Source organism: Dermochelys coriacea, chromosome 3 (genome assembly GCF_009764565.3).
Source record: "Dermochelys coriacea isolate rDerCor1 chromosome 3, rDerCor1.pri.v4, whole genome shotgun sequence".
NCBI classification, from domain to species: domain Eukaryota; kingdom Metazoa; phylum Chordata; order Testudines; family Dermochelyidae; genus Dermochelys; species Dermochelys coriacea.
The window spans coordinates 159922476-159947514 of NC_050070.1; the positions used below are offsets into that span (position 1 = coordinate 159922476).

Here is a 25039-nt window from a genome sequence, read left to right on the forward strand (position 1 = left end):
AATTAACGATGTAAAGTATACCCAGATACCACACTGAAGCACTTCACACCTGTAATAAATAATGTATCATTATGGCCCAGTTTCTTTTCATGGACTTTTGAGGGAAGGAGAAAGTGTGATTTCTGGCTGTCATCTAATCACATGTGTGACAGGGTATGAGTGCTACAGACTAAAAATAAGGAACAATTTTTTGCACTGAGAGTGACTAACCATTGGAACAACTTGCCTAGGGATGTGGTGGAGTCTGTTACTTGATTTTTTAAATCAAGTGCTTTCTAAAATATATGCTCCAACTCAGACAGATGTTATTCTACAACCTGTATTACGCAGATCAGACTAGATCATCATAATAATCCATTCAGGCCTTGAAATCTATGAACCTATAGGTAGGATGCAGCAATTTTCAGGTCCTGAAATTGACAGGCTCTCCTCTGCAGCCAAACTGTAGAAGACCACAAAGTCTCCTTAACCACATAGCGGTGACTTTTTGGTGAACACAACCCCTTGTTGTTCATCTCTGGCAGTAAACCTGCACTAATCAGTTTTTCAAGCCTGTGCAGTGCTGATTGTCATGAAGTGCAGGTAAATGCTGACCAGAAACCTCTAGTCATTGATGGGGTGAGATTCACAAAGGGGATTTATTGTTTCCCACTACTGAGAGTATTTTGAACTGAAAGAGAGAACTCTAATTTCTAGAATTAAAGCTGCAATATACGTGATATTAAGGGTTTTAATCCTTTTACTCGTAATGACTTGAGAAGAGTTACACACATTTGCTCATTATAGGAAGTGATAGAAGTACAACGGACATAGAGACAAGGTGAAACCAAAATTCTGAATCTGAAGCTACCAAACCTTGGGAAAATTCAGATCCAGATCCAAAATCTAAACTGGGGTAACATACTCTGTGGGACTCAGAGAAATGGGTGTAGCAGGAAAATCAACTATTCAGAAGGTGGCAGAAAGTGTAAGATGAAGTAGCGCCCTCCCAAACCATAACTTGCACCTTCCTCCGCCCCCTCACCAATATAGTTTCCCTTTCACCCACTTGTTGACATAATTCACATCACTTTATATATTATCTGAAACGAAGTCTGTGTTTCAGCTGCATGAATTGCTCTTCACTTTCCTTCCTAAAAAATGTGTGATGTTGCTGGTGCAGAATGGATGCCATGTTCCACCCCAGAGGTGATAATATTTCAGTGATATGAGATATGATTATACAAAGAAACAGATTCATTCCTTGCTGATGTAAGGGCTTCAAGCCCCACTGGCACCGCTGAAGCAGCTATGTTGGAGGGAAAGTTCAGGCCAAGGGAGGCCACTTTATATTCCAGCAGATTGTTAAGGGAAAGCATGGAAACAGTATATCACCCTTCTGGCTGGCCTCACCTCGTGCTTACTATGCTGGCTCTGCCTACTTTTGGGACTGCATTGACTGACTGCTGGCCAGGTGCTGCCAGTGTAAATGGATGACTGTAAAAGGTTTTGGCATGTAAAGCACTATATAAAGGTAGGATACTATCAAAGCAGATATAGTGGAAATTTGCCTTTGACTTCAGCATGGTGTCCTATGAGAGTCTTTAATCATCCTGATGAAGAGCCCTTACAAATTCCTTTTCGTTCTTTTCCTTTTGCCCTAGTTTCCCTCTCGATTCTCCTCCTGCTATATACTAATCACTATCCCCTGCAGATGCTCAGATACCATCTGCTGATTACCAGATACCAGCAGCTATTGCATTTCTGCAGAGGAGAATATAACCCACTCTGATAGTTTGCTCTCCACTCTGACATTCTCTATGTAATGCCCATCTCAGCAGATAGTAGCTATCTGGTAAAATTATCAGGAAGTCACTAATATCACAGTCAGACACATACTGATTTTTTTTTTCCTCTTTGTTATTTCCAGGTCAGTTTTGCTTCCTGAATTCAGCATGTTGGCAGCCTCAGCCGCCTTTTTGGTCCTACATGACAAGGCTTCTATGCCCTCCCCGCATCTTGCCTCACTGCTGCCTCGTGCGTTCACTTGTCAATGGAACACAGTTTGCATCCATGCAATTACGTTTATAAAACAATGAATAATTAAATCATAAATCAAACAATATAGGAGATTACCACATGGCTAAACATTTGCAAGTCAATTTATGTTGTGCCTGTAGTCCTTAATTTATATTGAATAAATTGGTGGGTGGAACATACAATTTTACTAATATTTTAATAATTATTAGCTCCATTGTTCCATTTTTGCATAATTGCAGCTATGATTCAATAGCCTACCTATTTAATTTTTGTTGTCTACAACGGGGAACTTTATTTCAGAAACCTACATTCTAACCAGGTTTTTTTAAATGTGAAATTTCAGATGGACACCAAAACCCAAATTTCACCCAAATTGGTGGGTGGATTACATATAATTTTACTAATATTTTAATAATTATTAGCTCCATTGTTCCATTTTTGCATTGACCATACAGAACACAAAAGTTTGCTCTTCAAAAATATAAAGACGTTCTGGGAAAATAGCAAACCAGAGACCCAGCTTTATAAAACTTTGAAGAGTGCTGAATTGGGACAAAAAGAAAAGGAGTACTTGTGGCACCTTAGAGACTAACAAATTTATCTGAGCATAAGCTTTCATGAGCTACAGCTCACTTCATCGGATGCCCACCTCGCCCCCCACTGTTCCTCAGATATTCTTGTTAACTGCTGGAAATAGCCTACCTTGCTTGTCACCATGAAAGGTTTTCCTCCTTTCCCTCCCCCTCCCCCCCGCTGCTGGTGATGGCTTATCTTAAGTGATCACTCTCCTTACAGTGTGTATGATAAACCCATTGTTTCATGTTCTCTGTGTGTGTATATCAATCTCCCCTCTGTATTTTCCACCAAATGCATCCGATGAAGTGAGCTGTAGCTCACGAAAGCTTATGCTCAAATAAATTTGTTAGTCTCTAAGGTGCCACAAGTACTCTTTTTCTTTTTGCGAATACAGACTAACACGGCTGCTACTCTGAAATCTGAATTGGGACAGTAACTTGTTAATACTTTTTAAAAAATCCTTATTACTAATACTTGCTACTAACCATGTTATACAACACAGTCATATAGTAAAATACAATATTGCTAAAAATTGAGTTCATTTTTCACTATTTCTATTGCTGGCTAACTTTTCATAAGTCACTTTGGTTAGACAGTGAAAACAAACTAATGAATTTGAAGTTACAAAGTAAGTTATTTTCAGGTTGTAATGTACTAGCCCAGTGCCGAAATGTTGGGGCTTTAAATCCTGCACGAGCTGATCAAATCCAACAATTATTTTTACTAAAATAATTTTTTTAAATGTGTTGAGTTTCTTATATATTTAAGACATGCTAACATTTTGGGCTTAAAGTTTCTTGGTAACTAATTAGTCCTGCTGTCAAGATCTACACCATCTGAAGGATTTGATACAGCAGAATCATAAAGACACTAACAATTTTATATTTCAGTTTCTTTCACATTACACGCAATTAGTTTCTAATAGATGTATAAAATCTTGGACATTTTATGTTTGAATTTGGCATGTTAATTTAGTAAATATGGACACCTTGCTTTTAATTCAGCTCTTCTGGCAGCATATTTTCTGGAATGTCTGAGTCTTCATAAAATGTATAGGGGAAATATGACCAAGTAAAATTGTTCAGGAATGTATATATGCTCTTATATGCCCTGCTCACAGGTATTTAAACATTGAAAGAAATATTTGTAACAATTAACAGGCAGTGGGCCAGTTCATTTTCATTCCCATGGTAATTACTGAAGTCAATACAGTTACTAGATTAAACTCATCCCCTAGTGTATGTTCACATGATAATAAATTTAACCCCTGCATGCAGCAAAGTTGCAGCTATGATTTAATAGCTACCTATTTAATTTTTGTTTTCTACAACAGAGAACTTTATTTCAGAAACCTACATTCTAACCAGGTTTTTTTAAATATGAAATTTTAGATGGACACTAAGCTTTCACCAAAACCTTTTTTAGACAAATGACACCACTGCCTTCTAATTTCCATTACTCTTCTTGTGCCTTTCTTGCAGATATGCCCCATTTGCATGTTTTGCAGACAATGCAATATTTCTGTTTTTATTTCAGTGTCAAACAAGGCAATATTTGTGTATAAGAAATCATACCTTTCCCCAACCCTAAATGCTAACCATTCATTGAGAATTCAAAGGATAATCCATAATTTATTCTCTAAAGTCTCTTTATAAAAAATTACAATTTTCATGCATCCATGGACAGTTAGGTGAATTTTCACATAGAAAATGCCAAAGATGGGCCATGTTTAACTCTGCTACTTCAAAAAAATCTTTATTTCTTTTTAATTGTTGGCTGTTCTAGACTCCAAAGAACATGGAGATGCTCTTCGTTAGCACCAGACATTGGTAAGGATTTTACAACAGACTAAAAAAAGTATAGTGCTTGAGAAACATACTAGAATGGCAACTCTATTTTTATCCACACAAACAGATGCTTCATAGGCAGCAGCTGCAGGATAATTTTGCCTAATAGTGCCCTGTGCACCTGAACCCTAACATGGAGAGACCATCCCTTCTGGGGATGTGAGAACAGGTCAGTTTTTATGCACACTCAATCATGGCCTCTCTATTACCTAGGGTGCCAGATGTGGTATCATACAAGACCAATAAGCCAATATGGAGACTTATCTAATACCTTGTTAGCTTAATTAAAAGCAGTTCTACAAAGTGGTAGTTGGATAAGTTAAACGTTATACAAGCCTATGCTACTAGTAAACAAAAGCTGTTGCTATGTTCTGATCATATGGTGGTCACAGACCTGTTCCTACTGAACATTCACACCCCTGCACCAACAATTTGTATCCTCAGTCTCTGTCTCCCTCCCACAAGCAACCTTTCATTACAGAAAACTATTTTTTAAAATTGGTACAGGAAGCAACACCCCTTAAAATCATGTTAAAATTAGTTTGTATGTCTAGTTAAAGTATAAAGCTACAGGACTCAGATCACACACCTGCCATTGCTCATGTGAGCTATTTTAGAGGGACACTTTTGAACAACCACGGAGTGAATTTAGATTATTTTGCAAATAGCTTCCTCATGACTGATCTCACCCAAGGAGCACAGATTTCTTTATTCTCAGAGGGCGGGCTCATTGATTTTATCAGAAGAAAATTAAAAACTTTGACAGTAATAAAACATTTTAACAGTTATCAGCCAATAGAAGTTATATGGGGGAAATAACTAAACTACTTCTTCACCTGTCAGCAACAGGAGGGAGAACTCCAGCCAACTTCATTGTTTTGCTTTTTAACAGCAGTATTTTCTTAATGTAAAGAGACCAGTTAAAGTATATTCAGTAAATACACTGAGTTTTAACAGTCTTTTCAACTATAGTATGAATTTCTTTGCAGTTGATGCCCACATTGCATACACAGAGGGCAACCAGACCCACTGGTAGCTGCTGCTCACACCAGTCAAACAATACAATGGCAGTGTGCTAATGTGCAGGAGGAGGGGGGCATTGCACTGATCAAAATATAATCTCGAGTTACTTGTAACACTTTGCAAGTGTACTGAGCAGCAGTACTATTCTGTCTCCCAACTGAAGGAATGACTGGAGCTGCACTCTAAGCCACTTTTGGAATGGATTGCTATGAAACACTAGCCACCTTAGAAAAGGACACACAACCAAGGTCAGCATCTTAAAACTTAGCAGACTTAGTAGAGCTATTTCATGCACATCCCTTCTACGAGAAGAGTGTACACACATCTAGCAGCTCTCAGCCTAGACCAGTGGTGCTCAAACTTTTCCTGTCATGCCCCACCCCTCCATTACTGCCCAGTTGGCTCAGAAGTTTGTGCTGAAGGCAGAGCTGGGGGCAGAACTGGGGATGGGGCCGGAGCTGGGGCCTTAAATGGAGCTGGCCTGGGGGCAGAGAGGGAATGAGGGCAGAGCTGGGTGCTGCTGCTGTGGCTGAAGACAGGCAGGGCGGGGTGGCGTTCCCTCCCCAAATCGCATGAGGGCTGCCCCACGTCCTGCTGTGTGCCACCCTGAATGTTCTTCTGTGCCCCCAAGTAGGGGGGGCCCACCCCACAGTTTTGGGACCACTGGCCTGGGGGGGACCCACCCCACAGTTTTGGGACCACTGGCCTAAGCTGCAGCAGTGCCTTAATACTGTTTTCCTTTCCTGACACCAAAAGCAGGGGTGCTACAGCAGTGGGAAGGAGTGGGTTAAAGCTAGCAACAGCAGTAGCTTTGTCCTCTCTTCTTGAGCAACTTCTGTACTTAAATTAACACCAGCATGTTTGTCCTCCCAGCCCTCCTGCACTGTGGAAGCTGCCTTTAAGGCAAATTCCCAATCCAGCAAGGAAGTCATTGTCATTATGGCTCTTAGAGACATTACGCGGAGAAGGATCTAGAACAGTGGCTCTTAAGCTTTATAGGTTCTCATGCCATCCTACTAAAAAAAATTGTTGTGAAGTGAATGGACTGAACATGAAGCTCGTACACTAGTTTAAGAACTCCCTGGTCTACAGCCTGATTCTCTCCACACGTGTTTAAAAAATATATATATGTATCTGTTAAATCCATGTAGATCTCATTCCAAGACCAGACAAAAAAAAACTGGAGACTTCACATTTCCTGTCCCTTCTCATGAGAATAGCCACCTAGATTTACTTATTTAGCATTTGCATATTCACTGAGCTAGGAGATGATGTAGCTTATTGAGTGCAAGTTTTTAAAAAGTAAGTGACACTTGTCTTATGGCAAGATCGTTTTAATTAAAAAAAAATCAGATTAACTCAGGAGCTCTATCATGAGAAGCAGCAGAAAATATTGAAAGGGCAAGTGGGAGGAGGACACTATAGAAACAATTGAATGTAAAGCAATACTCTGGCGTAAATTACATTCACAAATCTACTGCTTTCTTTATAATGGGGGCAGAAAGCTAAAGGCCCAAAATTCCACTGGAATAATTTACAGGGGAAGGGTACTTAATATTCAAATTACAAGCTCTTTTAATAAAAGATTTGGGAGGAAAATATGCTCCTAATAAATCATACCAGGATTCACTGCACACCACTTCTTTATGGGTATAACATTTGTAACTAGCACTTTGGAAAGATGCAAGAAACTGAGAACAGTCTAACATTACATGCTTCAATACTGACTGCAAGAAAAACCTGGCAAGTTTAGGTTTAGGTATCAGCCTTCCTTCCATTCAGAGTTCTCTTGCTTTGGTCAATTTAAGGCTTTTGTTTTAATTTATTAGCTTTAAATAAAATGTTTAAATTCTTTATGAGAGAATGTTTTGCAGTCTATAGTCAGTTGGTGCCTTATCGTTCCATTCTCCCCAACCCAATTAAAAAATATGTACTAATATCCCATACCAACACATTTAGACTTATTTTTCGGATGTGTGTGGGGGGGAATTTAAGTCCTTCCCTTCCTTTACCAACCAATACTTGAGTTCAAGTTATAGGAAAATAGCCAACATCATTGCCAGCTACAGAAAATTGGATTAATTTAACCAGTTTAGGTGTTATCAGCTGATGTATATAAACTGGAAATTCAAATATAGGTAGGGCCCTACTATCAAATTCACAGTCCATTTTGGTCAATTTCACGGTCATAGGATTTTTAAAATCTAAATCTGAAATTTCACGGTGTTGTAATAGTAGGGGTCCCTCCTGACCTAAATTTGGGGGCGGAGGGGAGGGTGGAAAGGGTGTTACAAGGTGTTTTCGTGTGGTTGCGGTACTGCTACCCTTACTTCTGTGCTGCTACTAGCAACTGCGCTGTCTTCAGAGCTGGGCAGCTGGAGAGCGGTGGCTGCTGGCTGGGAGCCCAGCTCTGAAGGCAGAGCCACTGCCAGCAGCAGCACAGAAGGATGGCATGGTGTGGTACTGCCATCCTTACTTCTGTGCTGCTACTAGCAACTGCGCTGTCTTCAGAGCTGGGCAGCTGGAGAGCGGTGGCTGCTGGCCGGGAGCCCAGCTCTGAAGGCAGAGCCACTGCCAGCAGCAGCACAGAAGGATGGCATGGTGTGGTACTGCCATCCTTACTTCTGTGCTGCTGCCTGCAGAGCTTGGCCCTCAAGTCAGCAGCCGTTGGTTTCCAGTCACCTCCAGTCTGAAGACAGCAATGCAGAAATAAGGGTTGCATGGTTTAGTACTGCCAACCTTACTTCTGTGCTGCTGCTGGCGGGGCCCGGCCTTCGGAGCTGGGCGCCTGGCCAACAGCCACCGCTCTCTGACCAACCAGCGCAGAAGTAAGGGTGGCAATACCACAACCCTTTAAAATAACCTTGGTTACCCCCCCATCCCCGCAACTCCCTTTTGGGTCAGGACCAGCATTTCTCAAATGCGGGGTCTCCCCCCGTGAATTCTGTATAGAATAGGGTAAAAGTACACAAAAGACCGTATTTCACAGTCCGTGCATTTTTCATGGCCGTGAATTTGGTAGGGCTCTAACTGTATGACATTGCAGGCAGTTAATGTCTGAATATAGGCTGTTTGTGTTAAAGTGAGTTTACCAGACGTACGTGCAGAGAGGGCAGGCTTGAAATCCCAATTCAGTTAAATAATCTTTGCTGCTCATCTTGGTTTGGTTCTTCTAAGACAGTCAATCAAATGTTAATTGATATTTGGTTCACAGATTTGGACAGGTTTAGCATCAAATGATCTGCTTTAACTACACCGTATGGCATTACTTTTCCTCGACAAGCTACTCCATTAAGAGACTTGAACAATGCTGGCAGATAGTATTCATTACTACTAGAGCTGGACAAGTTATGAACATGATTTATTGAATAAGTTTTGGCTCTCTCTTCAGGAACTGCCAAAACAGATCATGAATCTCTACTGTTTGAAGGTATCTGCAGAGGATGAAGTTCACCCTTGTGCTAAGACAGGGGTGAGCAAACTTCTTGGCTTGAAGGCCACATCTGGGTGTGGAAATTGTATGGTGGACCATGAATGCGCATAAAATTGGGTGCAGGAGGCGGTGAGGGCTCTGATTTGGGGTGTGAACTCTGTGGTGGAGCCAGAAATGAGGAGTTCAGTGTGTGGGAGGGGGCTCTGCACTGAGGCAAAGGGTTGGGGTGCGGGGGGGAGGGCTCTGGCTGGGGGTGCGTGCTGTGCGATGGGGCTGAGGATGAGGGTTTGGGGTGCAGGAAGGTGCTCCAGGCTAGGATTAAGGGGTTCGAAAGGCAGAAGGAGAGTCAGGGCTGGGGCAAGGGTGTGGGCATGGGGTCAGGGTTGCAGTCTCTGAGCGGCGCTTACCTCAAGCACCTCCCAGAAGCAGCGGCGGCATGTCCCCCCTCCGGCTCCTACGCGGAGGCACGGCCAGGCAGCTCTGTACACTGTCCCATCTGCAAGCACCGCCCCTGCAGCTCCTGTTGACCGTGGTTAGTGGTCAAAAGGAGTTGCAGGGGTGGTGCTTAGGGCGGGCAGAGCCCCTTGGCTACCCCTACCCATAGGAGCCAGAAAGGGGCCATGCCACTGCTTCTGGGAGCTGTGTGGAGCCACAGTATGCATGGAGTGTGGCAAGCCCCTGACCGACCCTGCTCTCTGGTTAGAGCGGGGCAAGCCCTGGACCCCTGCTCCCTGGTGGGATTTCAAGGGCAGGATTAAAATGTCTGAAGGGCCGGATGTGGCCCCTAGGCCGTAGTTTGCCCACCCCGTGCTAAGAGCTTGCATAAAGCCTCTGTGCCATGAAGTCCTTTTTTTGAGGGACTCGGGGGCACACCGGTTTTGTAGGGACTCTGCATGGAGAGAATTTCACTCCAATTATTACCTGTAAATGAGTTAGAGAGCAGAAATTAGTTAGATATTAGAGCTGTTGACTAAAACTAGTCATGTGGTATGTTCTTCCTCAGCTCGATGAGAAGAATCCTTAAAGTCATGTTTCCAATGAAGTTAACCATGGTTATGAATTCAAAATTAACAAATTAATCAAGTCTTACAGAAGGCAGTTTCAACCAGAATTTTTTTTTGGTGGAACAGTCATTTAAAATGAATGAGAGGCACAATCAAGGAGAGTTTAAAAAAATAAAACTGATACTCCAATATGAGCATTTGCAGTACCTACCCAGCTTGATTCACTACTTGCATGAGAGATCTAAACTAAAAAAGACGACTTATCATGCAAGTCCTATATTATTTTGAACAGGGAGTAGGAATTACAAGCAATTGTGCATATGCTGAGTTCTCAACCAGGGCAAAGAACTTTGTTTAACAAAGGCACTCATCAAAACCAAGTAAACATTACCTAGTTGAGAATGAGATGGGCGCGGAGTGGGGGTAGAGGTGAAGGGGAAGAGATGAATTTAAAAAAAAAAAAAAAACCACACAACATTTTACCTTGGTTTGCCCTAGGTTCTTTTGATTATGTTCTGCATGGACTGAAGGTTTACTTCCAGACTCTGCATGAACGAACAGTTTTTAATTGAAGTAAAAAAAAAAAAAAAGTCAAATTACCAATTTTTTTTTTTTTTTTTAATATATAGTGAAATTTAGAACTCTTACCCGGTGACTTTCTTCTTGGTTTCCATATTACTTCCACATCCCAGTCTCTACCTATTTAATACACTAATCAAAGTGTTGCTTAACCCTGAAGTGATTAGAGGCTCAAAGCTCTCACTTTCTTCCACCAATGAAGCAACTTTATTTTCTTTTAAAAAAAGCAGCTACTTCACAGTTATTGTGAGGACACACTCTTATGGAACTAAGCGAACATTAAAACAATGCTGGAAATGTTACTTTTCAGTACTAAAACTGGAGCAGGAAGAGGAATCAGTAGAAAAGTTGTCCAAAAACCTATTCGTTGAACACTTGTATCTAGGACGATCCAAGTAGAACGTTTAAAAAACAAGACTAAGAGCAGGTGTCGTTTAATGTATTTTAATAGCAAACTTACAGGAACAGCACAGAAGACAGACAACATTAAAAACATGTACTTGCATGTAGGACAACTCAGTTAGAAAAGTATAGCGAATGGATGGAATCTACTGTATGATAAAAATGCTACAAACACCATTTAATTGCCATCAATAAGAAATTTACTTGTTTTAAAAAAATCCAAATGCTGGCATTATCCAGAAAAATTTGACAGGTTTATTTATAATTGCTATAAAGTTGAATTGTTGAAACTTGTTCACTGAAACATTTTTGACTGCATTAATGCTCTATGTCCCCGCATTTATATTAAAAATCCACACACAAATGAAAATGGAAAAAAAACTTGCCAATACCCGATTCTGTCCCCTATGTTTCCATTTGCAACCATATACTTAGGTACCTTTTAACCCCATGGAAAAAAAATATCTAACGTTCATTACTACCAATAACAGGAAGAAGAGATTTGTATTGAGAAGGACAAACCCACCACAGTGGAGTTTAAGCACGCTCTCCACGTATGCGGCGTGCTAGCTGGATATCTTTTGGCATGATTGTGACACGTTTGGCATGGATAGCACAGAGGTTGGTATCTTCAAACAGACCAACCAGGTAGGCTTCACTTGCCTCCTATTATAGAAGAAACAAAGAGTTAAAGACTTTTTAAACACACAGCACCTACAAGAATATAGGAGTCCATGTCAGAATTTCAAGTAATCGTAATAATCCTAAATCTAGGAACATATCTATTAAAGATACCGACAGTTTAGTATTTTCAATAGTGTGGCAGTCTCTCTCACTGCTTTTCTACAAACAGCCAACCTGTATTACTTTTACTTCCACAGATGATGATTTTCTGTACCTTCAGCCAAATAAAGTTTGGTATATCTCTGCTATTTAGCTGATATTCTCTGGAAGATGATTACAGAGATACTTTGACCAAAACATAAGATATTGGGAAGTATTATAGCTACAACAGTACTCCTACAATTAAATTAAGAAATATTTAATCATTTTAAAATACTTTGACTAGGAACTTTAAGCCATTGTGATTAAGAGTGACACTAAACTCAGTAGAACAGCTTACACTGTTTGAAGTGAGCAAGAGTCTGAATTCTAACATCAAGTAACCTTCAAATTAGCTTCTAAAATACAAAATACAGGTGCTCTTCAGCTTCTATACCTGTAAAGCAAATTTGGAAGACTGCTTAAAGTTTTTACACAATATAGATTGATGCTGAACTTTCTTTTGGACTTGTACTTATGAATGGAATAATAGGACAACTGTAGCACTAGTAAAGGCGTGTCTCGACAAGCAAAATTTCGTGCTTAAGCTCCCACATCTTCTTTAACTTGACCTGCTAATTCATGTGAAAACTACCGTTCCTCACTAGGATTTTTCCTGGAATTAGTTATTTTGAGTTCAGCACACAGCTTTTCCTACCGACAACAAGGCCGAACATATGTTAAAAGCCTAGTGTAGACCAGACACGCTGCCTTTAACATATAGCGAAGTGCTCAAGTTAAAGTCTGTGGGGGAAGGGAATGCAGTCTACAACAAAGCCTCAATACAAATTATCCTGTATCTTAATAGGGCTTTTCAATCATGTTCAGGTAACCAGGATGAGCCAACAGGATTGGAAAAATAAACACATATGCCATTTTTGCCTTGCAAGATTACCATTACGCTGAGCACTAGAGTAAAGCAAAGGTTTCTATCCTGAAACAAAAGGGATATGTCCAAATTAGCCTTTGAAGTGTTTTATCAGCCTTGAGTTAATTTGCAATCAGTTAATTCCAGGTTAAAAAAAAAAAAAAGAAACTAGTGTAGACAAACCCAAAAATCTTGAGAATTTCCAACTAGGTTTTAAAACACCAGTTAAGGATTTAAAAGCCTCACGGCACAATCCCACAATTACGCAAATGCTTAACTTTAAGCATGTGACGCCCCACTAGATTCATAGATTCTAAGGTCAGAAGGGACCATTCTGATCATCTAGTCTGACCTCCTGCACAGCGCAGGCCACAGAATCTCACCCACCCACTCCTATGAAAAACCTCACCCATGTCTGAGCTACTGAAGTCCTTAAATCATGGTTCAAAGACTTCAAGGAGCAGAGAAGCCTCCCTCAAGTCAACCATGCCCCATGCTACAGAGGAAGGCGAAAAACCTCCAGGGCCTCTCCAATCTGCCCTGGAGGAAAATTCCTTCCCGACCCCAAATATGGCGATCAGCTAAACCCTGAGCATATGGGCAAGATTCACCAGGCAGATACTACAGAAAATTCTTTCCTGGGTAACTCAGATCCCATCCATCTAATATCCCATCTCAGGGGATTAGTCCTATTTACCCTGAATATTTAAAGATCAATTACTTACCAAAATCCCATTATCCCATCATACCATCTCCTCCATAAACTTATCAAGTAGAATCTTAAAACCAGATAGATCTTTTGCCCCCACTGCTTCCCTTGGAAGGTTATTCCAAAACTTCACTCCTCTGATGGTTAAAAACCTTCATCTGATTTCAAGTCTAAACTTCCTGGTGGCCAGTTTATACCCATTTGTTCTTGTGTCCACATTGGTGCTGAGCTGAAATAATTCCTCTCCCTCTCCTGTATTTATCCCTCTGATATATTTATAGAGAGCAATCATATCTCCCCTCAACCTTCTTTTAGTTAGGCTAAACAAGCCAAGCTCCTTAAGTCTCCTTTCATAAGACAAGTTTTCCATTCCTCGGATCATCCTAGTAGCCCTTCTCTGTACCTGCTCCAGTTTGAATTCATCCTTTTTAAACAGCTAAAATCAGCTGTTGAAGTTAAGCATGTATGGGTCAGAAATCACAGACATTTGCTTTAGAAATAATAAAGCAAAATCATTTAGAGACAAGCCACCCACTTGAAACATTTGGTCCTTCTAATTACCTGAACACAGAACTTTAACAAGACAAGTAGGCACTACTATTTTTCACAATGAGAAGAGAAGAAAGGATGCTATAACACAGGGGTGGCCAAACTTACTGCCCCCCCCCGAGCTGCATACAATAATCTTCAGAAGTTCAAGAGTTGGGGTGCACCTGTCAGGGCTTTGGGCTTCAGCCCTGTGGGGGGGGGGGGGTGTCTCAGGGCTCCAGCCCTGCAGGAGGACCCTGCCCAGGGTCAGGGTTCCAGCCCCACTCCTGCTGAATTCCCAAGCCTCGGCAGGTATGCTCTGCAGGGCTGAAACACCGAGACTCCCCTCTACATTGGGCAGAAGCCAGAGGCAACACATGGGGGAGCATGGGGGTCATGTCCCCCAGATTTTTGCCAGGGTTTGCTGGCCCTGCTTGGTCACATGGTGCCGCCAGGCCCCCCTCTCTGCACAACAGCTGCTGGAGCCAGCAAGCTGGGAGCTGCAGACTGTGGCAATGGGCAAACAGCTGGGAGCTGCAGGCAAACCTTTCCTTATGCTGCTGCCTTTCCATGCAGGGGAGCTAACACCTGGGAGCTGCAGGGAAGAGCTGCTGAGGTTTGGGGACATGCCTCAAGCTGTTGCGGGGCACAATTTCAAGGTTTATCGTCCCCCCCCAACTCTAAGCAGGCACCAGTTGTCTCTGGCAGAAGCCCCTAGCCCCTCTATGCTGCCACAGGGCAAAAGCCCCGACCTCCCCTCCCACCACCCCCCCCATCTGGTAGATAGAGAATCAGGGGGAAGACGTGGAGGCGGACACCATGAGCCACACTAATTGTAAAAGAGCCACATACAGCTTGCAAACCACCGTTGGCCACCGCTGCTATAATATAATTCTATTAGCAGCTTTATCCAGTTATATGATTAAGTTACAGTTGTATTAAAATTTAATATTGAAAATTTAATATTGCCAAATTATTTTTATGTGCAGAGATAACAAAAAATCAACTATTCAGGATTTAAGTTGCCCAAATAAATCCAAAAGCAGGATCAATAAAAAGCCACCATTTCCCAGTATACTTTGTGGTACATAACTGAAATGCTAGCAAATCTGCAATTATTAATCACTGTTATACTAACTGTATTTTAGGAAGCCCTGGTTACCTAAATGTGTGCTCAGTGAAGTTTGGTTTTGAGTGTCCTGAAACCTTAAATTATAAACACACCGGTTATCTACTCTCAAAGAGCTTGGCTTTCAAAGATGTTAATTACTACAAAATTTAAGTGAGAGAGAAGATTTATCTCAGTTTATTATGAGAAAAGTACTATTTCTGCATTTAATAAGTTGAGATTTTTATGAGCTATTTCCAATTTTAATAATATATTTATGCATTTTTATAAAGTTGTTTATTGACTAGATCAAATTATAAATGATTCAACAACAAAAAGTTAATTACTTCGGGCGAGTTGCACACAGTAGCATCAATTCACCTAGAATTGCATCGGTAGATGCCTACTTCTGAAATCCACCAATTGAGTGAAATTTTGACTAACCATAGAAACAGCCCAGCCAATTACATGAGTTTATTTAACTGACCTATCACATCCTCTCCCCCATAGTAACAAAGGCAACAGCGTGGCCCTATCAGCTACTGCTCTAAAGAAAATATTCTTTTAAGTCATTTCCATGTTTTACCAGCATAAGAATACTTATATAAAGTTACTGCAGATTAGTTTGTGTGCATATTTACAGCAATATTCCAGCAGTTCCACTCTCATCATGATGAATTATTTCCTTGAGAATCTTTTTTCAGGTATTCAAGGTACTCAAGAGTTAATCTGTTTAAATTATTTTTTAAAAGATATTAGAGGTTTCAGTTAGGGATGCTTCTTTAGTTCTTTGTGATGTTTTTAGACATTTGCATGAGGAAACACCAGGTAACTCATTTTGTTAAACAGTACTCAAACTATTAGGAATCCACACTAGCAGAAAGGGACATCTTTTAACCACCTTCTGAATATGAATACAGATGCATATAAATCTAAGCAGTAAGACAAATGCCATGAGTTTCACAAGCTCGTCTATAGACATCCATGCACAAAAAAATTCTTTTACATTAGGCCTAAAAATAAATCAGTCTTCCTATAAATTTTACCTGCAAAGCACCAATAGCAGCGCTCTGGAAGCGCAGATCTGTTTTGAAGTCCTGAGCAATTTCACGCACCAGACGCTGGAAGGGAAGTTTGCGGATCAGAAGTTCAGTAGACTTCTGATAACGTCTGATTTCACGGAGAGCCACAGTACCCGGCCTTTTAATTAATAAAAAAAAATTAACATTTACAAATATTCTATATCATTTTAGAATATCAAATAACCCATGTTCTTCTAATATGAACTAGGAACATTTTGTATATGCTCTGTTTTTACTAGAAGCAGCTCAGTATTTACAACACAAAAACACCTTGACATACAAAGAGGGCCTGATCTCATCACTCATATATTAACTTCAACAGGCATTCCACCTATGGATAAGCAACAAGAGTAGGCCCTCCAAAGCCTTGTCTTCAGCATGAAAAAAAAGGTGTACAACACATTAGCTAATGTACACTAACCAACATGTGTTAAACTGAGTTTAGACAAAGCAAGTTGTAGTGTTAACATGAGTTATCTGGTCAAGTTAAGCCATAGACTCTCCCCAAGGATTTACCTCAACCAGCTAATTCGCATCAAAAAAGGTCACTCCCTCCCTACCCTGTAGCTATGACCATAAAAACAGCATTGAAAATCATCATATCCTTGGCTATATTTTATTCTAAGAGCTTAAAATCTCACCAAATTTTCTTACATTAGTGTTTTAACTCAAAATTCATGTTAATGCCATCTTTTTGCAAACACACAGTTCATTTCTGGCATGATTGTGTATATTTCATTTATTATGAACATTTGGGGTTTTTTGCCTTGTTACTTACTAATTTGTAGTATTAATTTCCACCTCCCTCTTCTCATCTGTATTCTCTAATACTACTTATGGGCCCTGAATGCAGACTAAAACATCCTTAAAATACGCATTTGAGGTGTTTCAAGATTACATTCACTTTCCAAAATGCCTTTCTGCTCCTCTTCTCAAAGGAAAAACACACACACACACACTTTAACAACAATGACCATCCCTCAAGATGAACAATCGTATGTTAAAACTCTTAATTGCGCAAGGATCGTTCCGGATGAAAAAAGTTTATTACAACATTATTGTCAGCAAGAGATTTACCTGTAATTCTAACCTATTTCCTCCTCTATTTAAGTCTTCATTTTAGGATAACTGAACATAAAATTATTTGCAAAGATTCTGCTTATATGTAGACATGTTCTGCCCTCTAATGGTGGAATATCTTAACTACACTGTCAGTTCATTAAATAGCAAAATAGCTGTGAAGACAAAATTGTACCAGTTTAAGTAAATTAAAATCAGTTCTGTGCATTAACGTTTGTTTCAGTCCAATTCTGTTACAATTCTTAAATTAATTAGAAGCCAAATCACCAAAGTGCATATATGTTTGGATGACATTTGTTTAAGCTTAAACGAGGTCTTAATTGCACAAATATAATTTAAAATTCATAATCTATTCAATAAGCCTATTATTACTACACATATATTTGCACAGGGGTGTAAATTTTCAACATAAAACATACTGTGGATTATTTAAAACTTGTTCATAATCAAGTAGTGAAATAATGAAAGCATTGTAAAAATCACCCTGATAAAGAATTAAAAAGAAAACCACCAAAGTTCCCCCAATGCAAAAAGTTCTGCTCCGATAAACGTTTCCGTTTGGTTAAGGGGATGTTGCATCACAAGCTTTGTCCCTGGTAATTTCTGTACCTGTAGCGATGAGGTTTCTTGACCCCTCCAGTAGAGGGCGCACTCTTGCGAGCTGCTTTCGTAGCGAGCTGCTTCCTAGGTGCCTTACCACCAGTGGATTTACGGGCAGTTTGCTTGGTACGAGCCATGTTCCTGAAAACTTCTCTTCCTTACACCTATCGGTAAAAAATTACCATGCGATCACACACTGCAACAAACTAGCCACTAGCTCAGATGTTCCAGAAATGCAGATTTACCTTTTACACCTTAAAAATATTGTCTAACAAGAATCAAAAGACGTACAACATTGAACAATTAAAGTGATCCCGATTATACCTCTGTACCATGCAAACACCACACTTCTCACAACAGAACCTGCGACTCTAGGTAACTGCTTGCCACATAAAGGAATCCTTCCCTTTCAACTGCTGAATTAAGAGAAAACACACTAGCCAAAAAGGCCCATCGGTCTAATTTATCTAATTGCAAAAGAAATTAAGTGTCTGAAGACCTCAGATTATTATTAAAATGCAGTTTCACCCAAGCGTTGAACAGGAACGATGCAGCAGCAAAACCTAAATAGGTCGATTCAAACAACAGATAAGAGATTGTTACTGCCCCCTGTAGCTCTCCCCCAGTCAGCTGAAAAGTGCTCCAAATATTACCTGAAAAACATTGGGGGGCTTACATCCAATTTATAGTCTGCATTGAGCAAAATTACCTCTTTCAAAACAGTAGAGAGGGGGAAAGTAGACAAGTAGCCCCTCAATGCTTTCTGCAAAGCAACCTGCCCATTGCAATCGCTCGGCTATGCCCGCAAATTAAAAAGCAAATACACGCAAATCGGTATTTATTCCGCGAACAAAAAGAGTCTGACTTAAGTTCAAGAAAGCAACAAACTTTTTTGGGGGGCTGTTTTTGGTGCTGCCTCTCTGTCTCTTTCTGTGCAATTGCTTTTCCAAGGCTGCCTCGCTCCCAAGCGCCTCTCACTGGCAAACTCATCTCCCAGACCCGAACAAAATGGAAACAATCACGAAATGCAGCCCTAGTCCTTTTGCAAAGAGGGAAAAAAATAAAATTGCAAAAAATAATGCAAAAAAATACAAGGAACTCCAAACCATGTGGGTGCAGATCAAGTGGGAATGGGGGAAAAGTTTGCAATCAAAATGCAAAAAAATGCACTGGGTTGCGGTTGTTTCTTTTGCAAATTTCTTTCCTTTTTTATTGTTTTTTAGGCAATAGGAAAAAAATATGGTCGGTGACCAGAGAAAAGAGACAAGATGGTGAAGCCGAGCAACAACTGTGGGGAGCAGGGGAAGGAAGGCAGGAGAGTTACCCTGGGCTGGCAAGTGGCTCCTCTTTGCAGCTGCTTCCCAGCCCTGATCCGGGGAGATGTTGGGCTCAGGAGGTAGCTAAGGGGCTGGGGAGGGTGTTGGTGGGGGTCTGGAGTGGGGGCAAGGGGGGCACAGGGGGGCAATGATCGAGCGAAGAGGGGCTGGGGGGGCTGGGGAAGGGAGCAGCTCAGGCTCCTTAGCTGAGCAGGGGAAGGTGGCGAGGAGAAGGGGGACTCCGGATGCTGCCGCTTCCCAGCAGCAATTTCTGGCCCCCAAAAGTTTGTGCGGCGGGTTGGGGGGGCGGCCATGGGGGCCCCGCCGGGTGGCGGGGCGCGGGGAGTCTTGGGGGGAGAGCCAGGGACTTACCCCCGTCCGCTTGGGCTGAGAGCGGCTGCCGTGCAGGGAGGGAGGAAGCGAGGAGGAGCTACAGCTACTGCTGCTGGCGGCGGCGGCTGAGAGCACAATTGAAAGATGGCTGACTCGCGAGGGCCGTCCCCGCCGCCTGGCCCCGCCCCGGCCACGCCCCGGCCTCCGCCGGGCGGCCAATGGTGCACAATGGAGGGAAGGCGTGGCCACGCCCACTCCCCTTCCTCCCTCCCTCGTCTCTGCCCCCGCGCAACCTCGGAGCCGGGCTCTGTGTGTACAAACACAAAAGACACGCCGCGCGCGCGAGAGGGATTCCCTCCCCTCCTCCCTTTCCCCCCGAGCAGAGCGGGAGGCCAGCGGCCCGCGGCCAGGAGGGAGCGCGAGGCCGCCCCGGGGACTCTGCCGCGGCTAACGGCCGCGGGCGTGAGCCCAACAGCCAGCGCGAGATCAGACCAACGGCCACCGGCCCCCTGTAGCCGTCCGCCCCTACCAGACCCCCAACTGGAGCCAGCCCCGCACCTCGCAACCAGACCCGGCCGCAGCCCTGTCTCCACCCCCAGAGATGGCCAGGGCCAGGCAGCCCCACCCTGTTGTGCGGGGTGAGCTCCTGCTCCCATCCACGGCAAGGGGCCCCTAATTGCTGAGCAAATAAAAATATTAGTCGTGTCCTGGCTCCCCTGCGGGGCACTCTCCGGGTGGGTCCCGCAGGCTCCTCTTGCTCGGGCACGACCCTGTGCAACAGCGCAAACACGGCACGCTTGCCACTGATGCAGTTCATAAATGTCAAAGGTGCTTTAGGGAGCCAGACGCAGAGAACATAAGCAAAACGTCTGAGGGACTGACAGGCTAGAAGAGTGAATGTGGGGAGGTTAAACACATCACACATGGCTGGAAAAAATTCAGATCTAGAGCTGGGTCTTGACACCTCCGAAGTTTGAGGATGCTCAGATCTGAAGGGCTGGAGAAGTGTTTTCGGGAAATTGCAGGTATCTAGTTCAAACACATACAAAACAAAACCCTGTAGTGCAACCCGGTGAGACTTTTAGAACCGCCTTAAAATTAATCTAGGATGAAGAATTCTCTTCCCCCTTCCTGCAAAATCAGATTTTTGGGTGCATGAGATTGGGAAGGGATCACTGCCGAGAAGTCCATCTTGGAAAAGATTTGTGGGAGACATGGGTTATAAGGAGAGATTTGAAAAGAGTGGAAATGACACGAAGGCACTTGGAGGATCAATAGTGAAAGGTTATTCCAAGGTGAAAGTGCAGTTATGGTCAGAAAAGTGACTATGTAAAAATGGCCCCTGCTCATCCAACTGATCTGATCCCTGTGTCCATTCAGAGTTATATTTGTTGCCTTATTATGTAATGAGAACATGCATTTTACTTTATATTTTTGTTAAACCTGAGAAGCTCAAATATCTATAGGAGAGTGAACTGAATTCTATTCTGACTTACCCATCATGAACAGATTTGTTAAGTTACAGTTGCAAGGTCAAATTCTGTGGTCAATTACACCTGTGCAACCCAATTGTCTTCATAACTAAGCTGAACCTTTACCACAAGTGATGATGCAAGACAGCCAGAAAAAAACAGTTTGACTCTCTGATCTTAAGATGAGTTTGTGAAGCTAGCAATTAGAAACAAATATCATTTTACTTGTAAACTTTGCAAAAATCAATAGAGAAGCCAAACCTGTTATCCTCTGAATCTTTTACAGTCACTTTTTAAAGTAGAACTGCACTTTAAGAGGTAGCAAGAAAGAAGACCCAGAGTAAATAATTATATTATAGAATAGGATATTAGAATAGGATATTATAAAATACAATATAAAATAATAAAGGCCAGGCACCTAAAATTAACATTATTACTGATACAGTGCAAACAGACTTCAATGACCAGTTGGAAGAGTTAAGGGCCATTAGCACAGACAATTATTACATGAGAGGAAGTGCCCAACCTAAGGGCCATTATTGTTGGTATTAACTGTAAAAATATTAAAATGTGAAAATAAAGTAACTATGCTTTCATGTGTTGCATTGGATATGGGATTGCGTTTACAATATAGGTCTTTTCCTAGCAGTTAGGGTCTCACTCTGCTCTCTTGATTAGCACGGGAGTAGTCCCACTGATTTCAGCAGGAATCTTCATGTAAATAAGGACGGGAGGATTGAGCCATTAGATTACAGTCCAGTGAGCAAGGGGAAGCTTCGCTCCATTCTCAACCTACTGTTAGGTTTAATATAATTTGTACGAATAACATTAAACTATGCTTCACTCAAGTTCAACATTGCTTTGAACGATGCCCTCCTCCAGCGTTTTTCAAACTTCAGGTCGCGACCCAGTACTGGGTTGTGGCATGTCAGGCACTAGGTCGCTCTGGTCAGCACTGCCGACTGGGACGTTAACAGTCCCGTCTGCGCTGCTGCCCAGCGAAGGCAGGCTAGTGCCTACCTGTTTCGACACCACGCTGTGCCCTGGAAGCGGCCAGCGGCGGGTCCGGCTTCTAGGCAGAGGGGCCACAGGGCTCTGCGCGCTGTCCCCGCTCCGAGCACCAGCTCTGCACTCCCATTGGCTGGGAACCGGCCAACAGGAACTAGGGTGGGGCGGTGCCTGCAGGTGAGAGTCGCGTGAAGCCACTTGCGGGCCTCTGCCTAGGAGCCGGACCTGCTGCAGGCCGCTTCAGGGGCGCCGCACGGTCCGCGGTGCCAGGACAGGCGGGAAGCCTGTCTCTGCACCCCCAGCTGCGCCGCTGACCAGGAGCCGCTGAAGATAAATCCGAGCCCCAACCCCGCACCCCAATCCCCTGCCCTGAGCCCCTCCAGAACCCCTTCCTGCTCCCCAAACCCTTCATCCGCAGCTGCACCCCCCAGCCCAGAGCCCTGACACCCTCCCACACCCCAGCCCCCTCCCCCAGCCCAGAGCCCCCTCCCACACCCTGAACCCCTTACTGCCCCATCCCAACCCTCTGCCTCAGCCCTGAGCCCCTCCCACACCGCAAACCCCTCATCCCCAGCTCCGTTGGGTCATGGGCATCAACAATTTTCTTCAGCTGGGTCCCCAGGAAAAAAGTTTGAAAACCCCTGCCCTATTCTGCTCTCCCAGCTAGGAGCTCTGGCTTTGGTGGAAATTCCCTCGAATTCCGTGATGTCATGGGGGGTGGGACAAAGCATGAATATTCTGGCTCAGCTGACTCAGTCTGTCTTCTGCTCTTGACCTAATCACTTCTTCTGATTCCCAAAATGCAATACACAGTTCCTTTCCCTTCTCACAGGTCCAAAACAAACAGTTCAGGAGATAGTGAATGAAAGAAACCCCTACAAGCAACCCATGAGCAAGGAAAAAAGAAATCAAATGTGCATCTACCCATCAGGTCTTACAGCTGTGCTGTTGTCCCGCTGTTGAACTGAAACTTTATCTTTAGGACCAAACTGTACCCTCAGTTAACCATGCACATTGAAGCCAAAATTAATCACATATGAGTATTTGAGGGGAGAATCTGTCCCAAAATATTTCAACTTTCTTTAAATTTAAATTCTTTACATTTTCTTCTTCTCAATTCCTCTTTTCTTACTAATGTTTCTAATATCCTTAAAGGCAACTTGCAAAAAAAAGAAAAATGGATTTATTTATCAATATATAACGAATATTTGAAACAATAGTCAAAACTTTTTTCTTGTTGTTTGTACCTTAAACGTACCAGGAACATCAAGCTTTACCTTCCCAATCTTTTGCTGGAGAGGACAGGGGTGCTGGAACAATTTTTATAGTGGGGGTGCTGACAGCCATTAAACAAAACTGTATAAAATGGAAAACATTTCAAGCCAGGGATGCTGCAGCACCCCCTGCACCTCTAGTTCCAGCACCTATGGGAGAGGACACTTTTGAGAACCAGAGAGTGGTTAATAGAGCTGAGGGTGCTACTGGTCTCTTAAGTGTTTTTCAGACATTGAGTTAAAAGGTTAACACAGAAGCAAACTAACAAATGCTCACAATCTGGGTTCAGACCAGGCACAGCACAGCAGGTGCTCTAGTAGCACTAAAAGACCCGGCCTCAAGTAAAGCCGGGGGATGGATGGACGGTCTTCCTTCTACCAAAACCCAAGAAACCAGGCAGAACCTACAGCTGAACACTTTTTTTTTTTGAGCTACCTTGTGTAAGCTGGACATCAGTTGCACTACTGAAACTAGGTGAGCCCACTTTGCAAGACACCTGAGCATGAGAAATTTTATCCCAAAAGAATTTCAAAGACAACATTATAAAAGAGAAAATGGGGTGAATTAGCACAGAGAACTGAGAATCAGTGCTCCTGAGTTCTATTTCTGATTCTGGATTAATACTGATTTGCTGTGGGTTTGAACAAGATGAGTTCTGCCCCATCATTATGGCTTCAGTCCTGCAAAGACTTATGAATGTGCTTAGTCCAACTGACTCAAAGCTTAACTTTACACTGATCCTGTCTGCATCTTCCAGGCTCCCCCTAACATGATCACCACATATGCACAAGCAAACTTATACTGCCATTGATTTCTGGACAGTGGTCTGTACTCCCTAACCCTTTCAATGGGGGCCATAGAGCATGGAAGGGTAATAAATGCTACTTGAAGCAGCATTAACTAATCCCTACTTTTTACATGGCCCAATGGCCATGTGAAGTTCCTGTGGAGAAGAAAGTGATGGCTACACAGAGCAGGGAACATCTCGTATAACCACATTCCCTCCACACCAGCACCAGATTTTTATAACATCTTTGCTGCCTGCCACACAGCACGTTGCAGAGGGACCACGGAGCTCATGATGTGTGGGATCATCCACTGTTTGGCATATGTATTGCAACAGCTGTTTTTAAATCTTATTATCTACATCAGCTGTGAAAGTTTTGTATACCGATATCCACCTGTATTGGGGGCGGGGGGGAACACTTAAAATTTAACACTACAAAAGAATCAATATTCCTAATACACATTACAAAAGTCCCAAACAGAATACTGAGGAACTTTTAAATAGTTGTGATTGGTTTTAAACTATGTTTCCATTTCCTTTGATTGTCCTTATAATTCACATGTTTATGCTGCTTTTTATCATATGTTAAATTGTTTCAGTGTATGGATAACTGACATGAATAAGTACCACTACTATATTTTTAAATCATCTGTGGGCCTGCCCTCATCATGGAAGCGGCAGCCTCTTGCTGAAGAGTTCAATTGACTCTCTAAACTTGTGCATTTTGTTTTGCTTTCCTCTGCTTAGCATTATACTACTCAAAACACATTTTTGACATATTATAGATGTTGTAATGATGCTCTGTAACATGGTAACATCCTCTTAAATAGAAAGATCTGATGATTATATTCTTAGATAATGTTTCTCTAAACAAAAGTTAATATTGTTTTGTTTCTGATATTTACATGGCAAGAATTTATAAACTTGTTAAAACTTTCTAAATACATAGTTTAAAAAACCCCACACACTTTTATTAAACAGGGCACTGTGACCTCCTAAGGTACAAAAGGGTTAAATGAATCAGACACAAAATAAAGGAATGCATACCAGGGCTCTAAGCAACCTCAAAAAAGATTTAGTATGCTTATGAGTAAAACAGATGCTTGCAGGGTTAATTTACAACAGGACCAAAGACTGGAAATTCTATGATATCTCAGAAAGTTAGTGA

General features: G+C 42.3%; 1 protein-coding gene across 2 annotated transcripts; it reads right to left on the reverse strand.

Moving 5' to 3' along the window:
* Positions 1 to 10909: 10909 nt before the first annotated feature.
* LOC119853218 (histone H3.3A) lies at positions 10910 to 19506 on the reverse strand. Of its 2 annotated transcripts, XM_043511671.1 has the most exons (5): positions 19369 to 19435; positions 18569 to 18719; positions 17690 to 17844; positions 15965 to 16118; positions 10910 to 11549 (listed from the first exon to the last, which is right to left on the reverse strand). In XM_043511671.1, exons 3-5 carry the CDS (start codon positions 17815 to 17817, stop codon positions 11421 to 11423), a joined length of 411 nt encoding a protein of 136 aa, XP_043367606.1. In that variant the 5' UTR covers positions 17818 to 17844; positions 18569 to 18719; positions 19369 to 19435; the 3' UTR covers positions 10910 to 11420. The 2 variants fall into 2 exon arrangements, with proteins under 2 accessions (XP_043367606.1, XP_038251910.1); XM_038395982.2 differs by lacking the exon at positions 18569 to 18719 and having other exon boundaries at positions 19369 to 19506.
* Positions 19507 to 25039: the final 5533 nt, after the last annotated feature.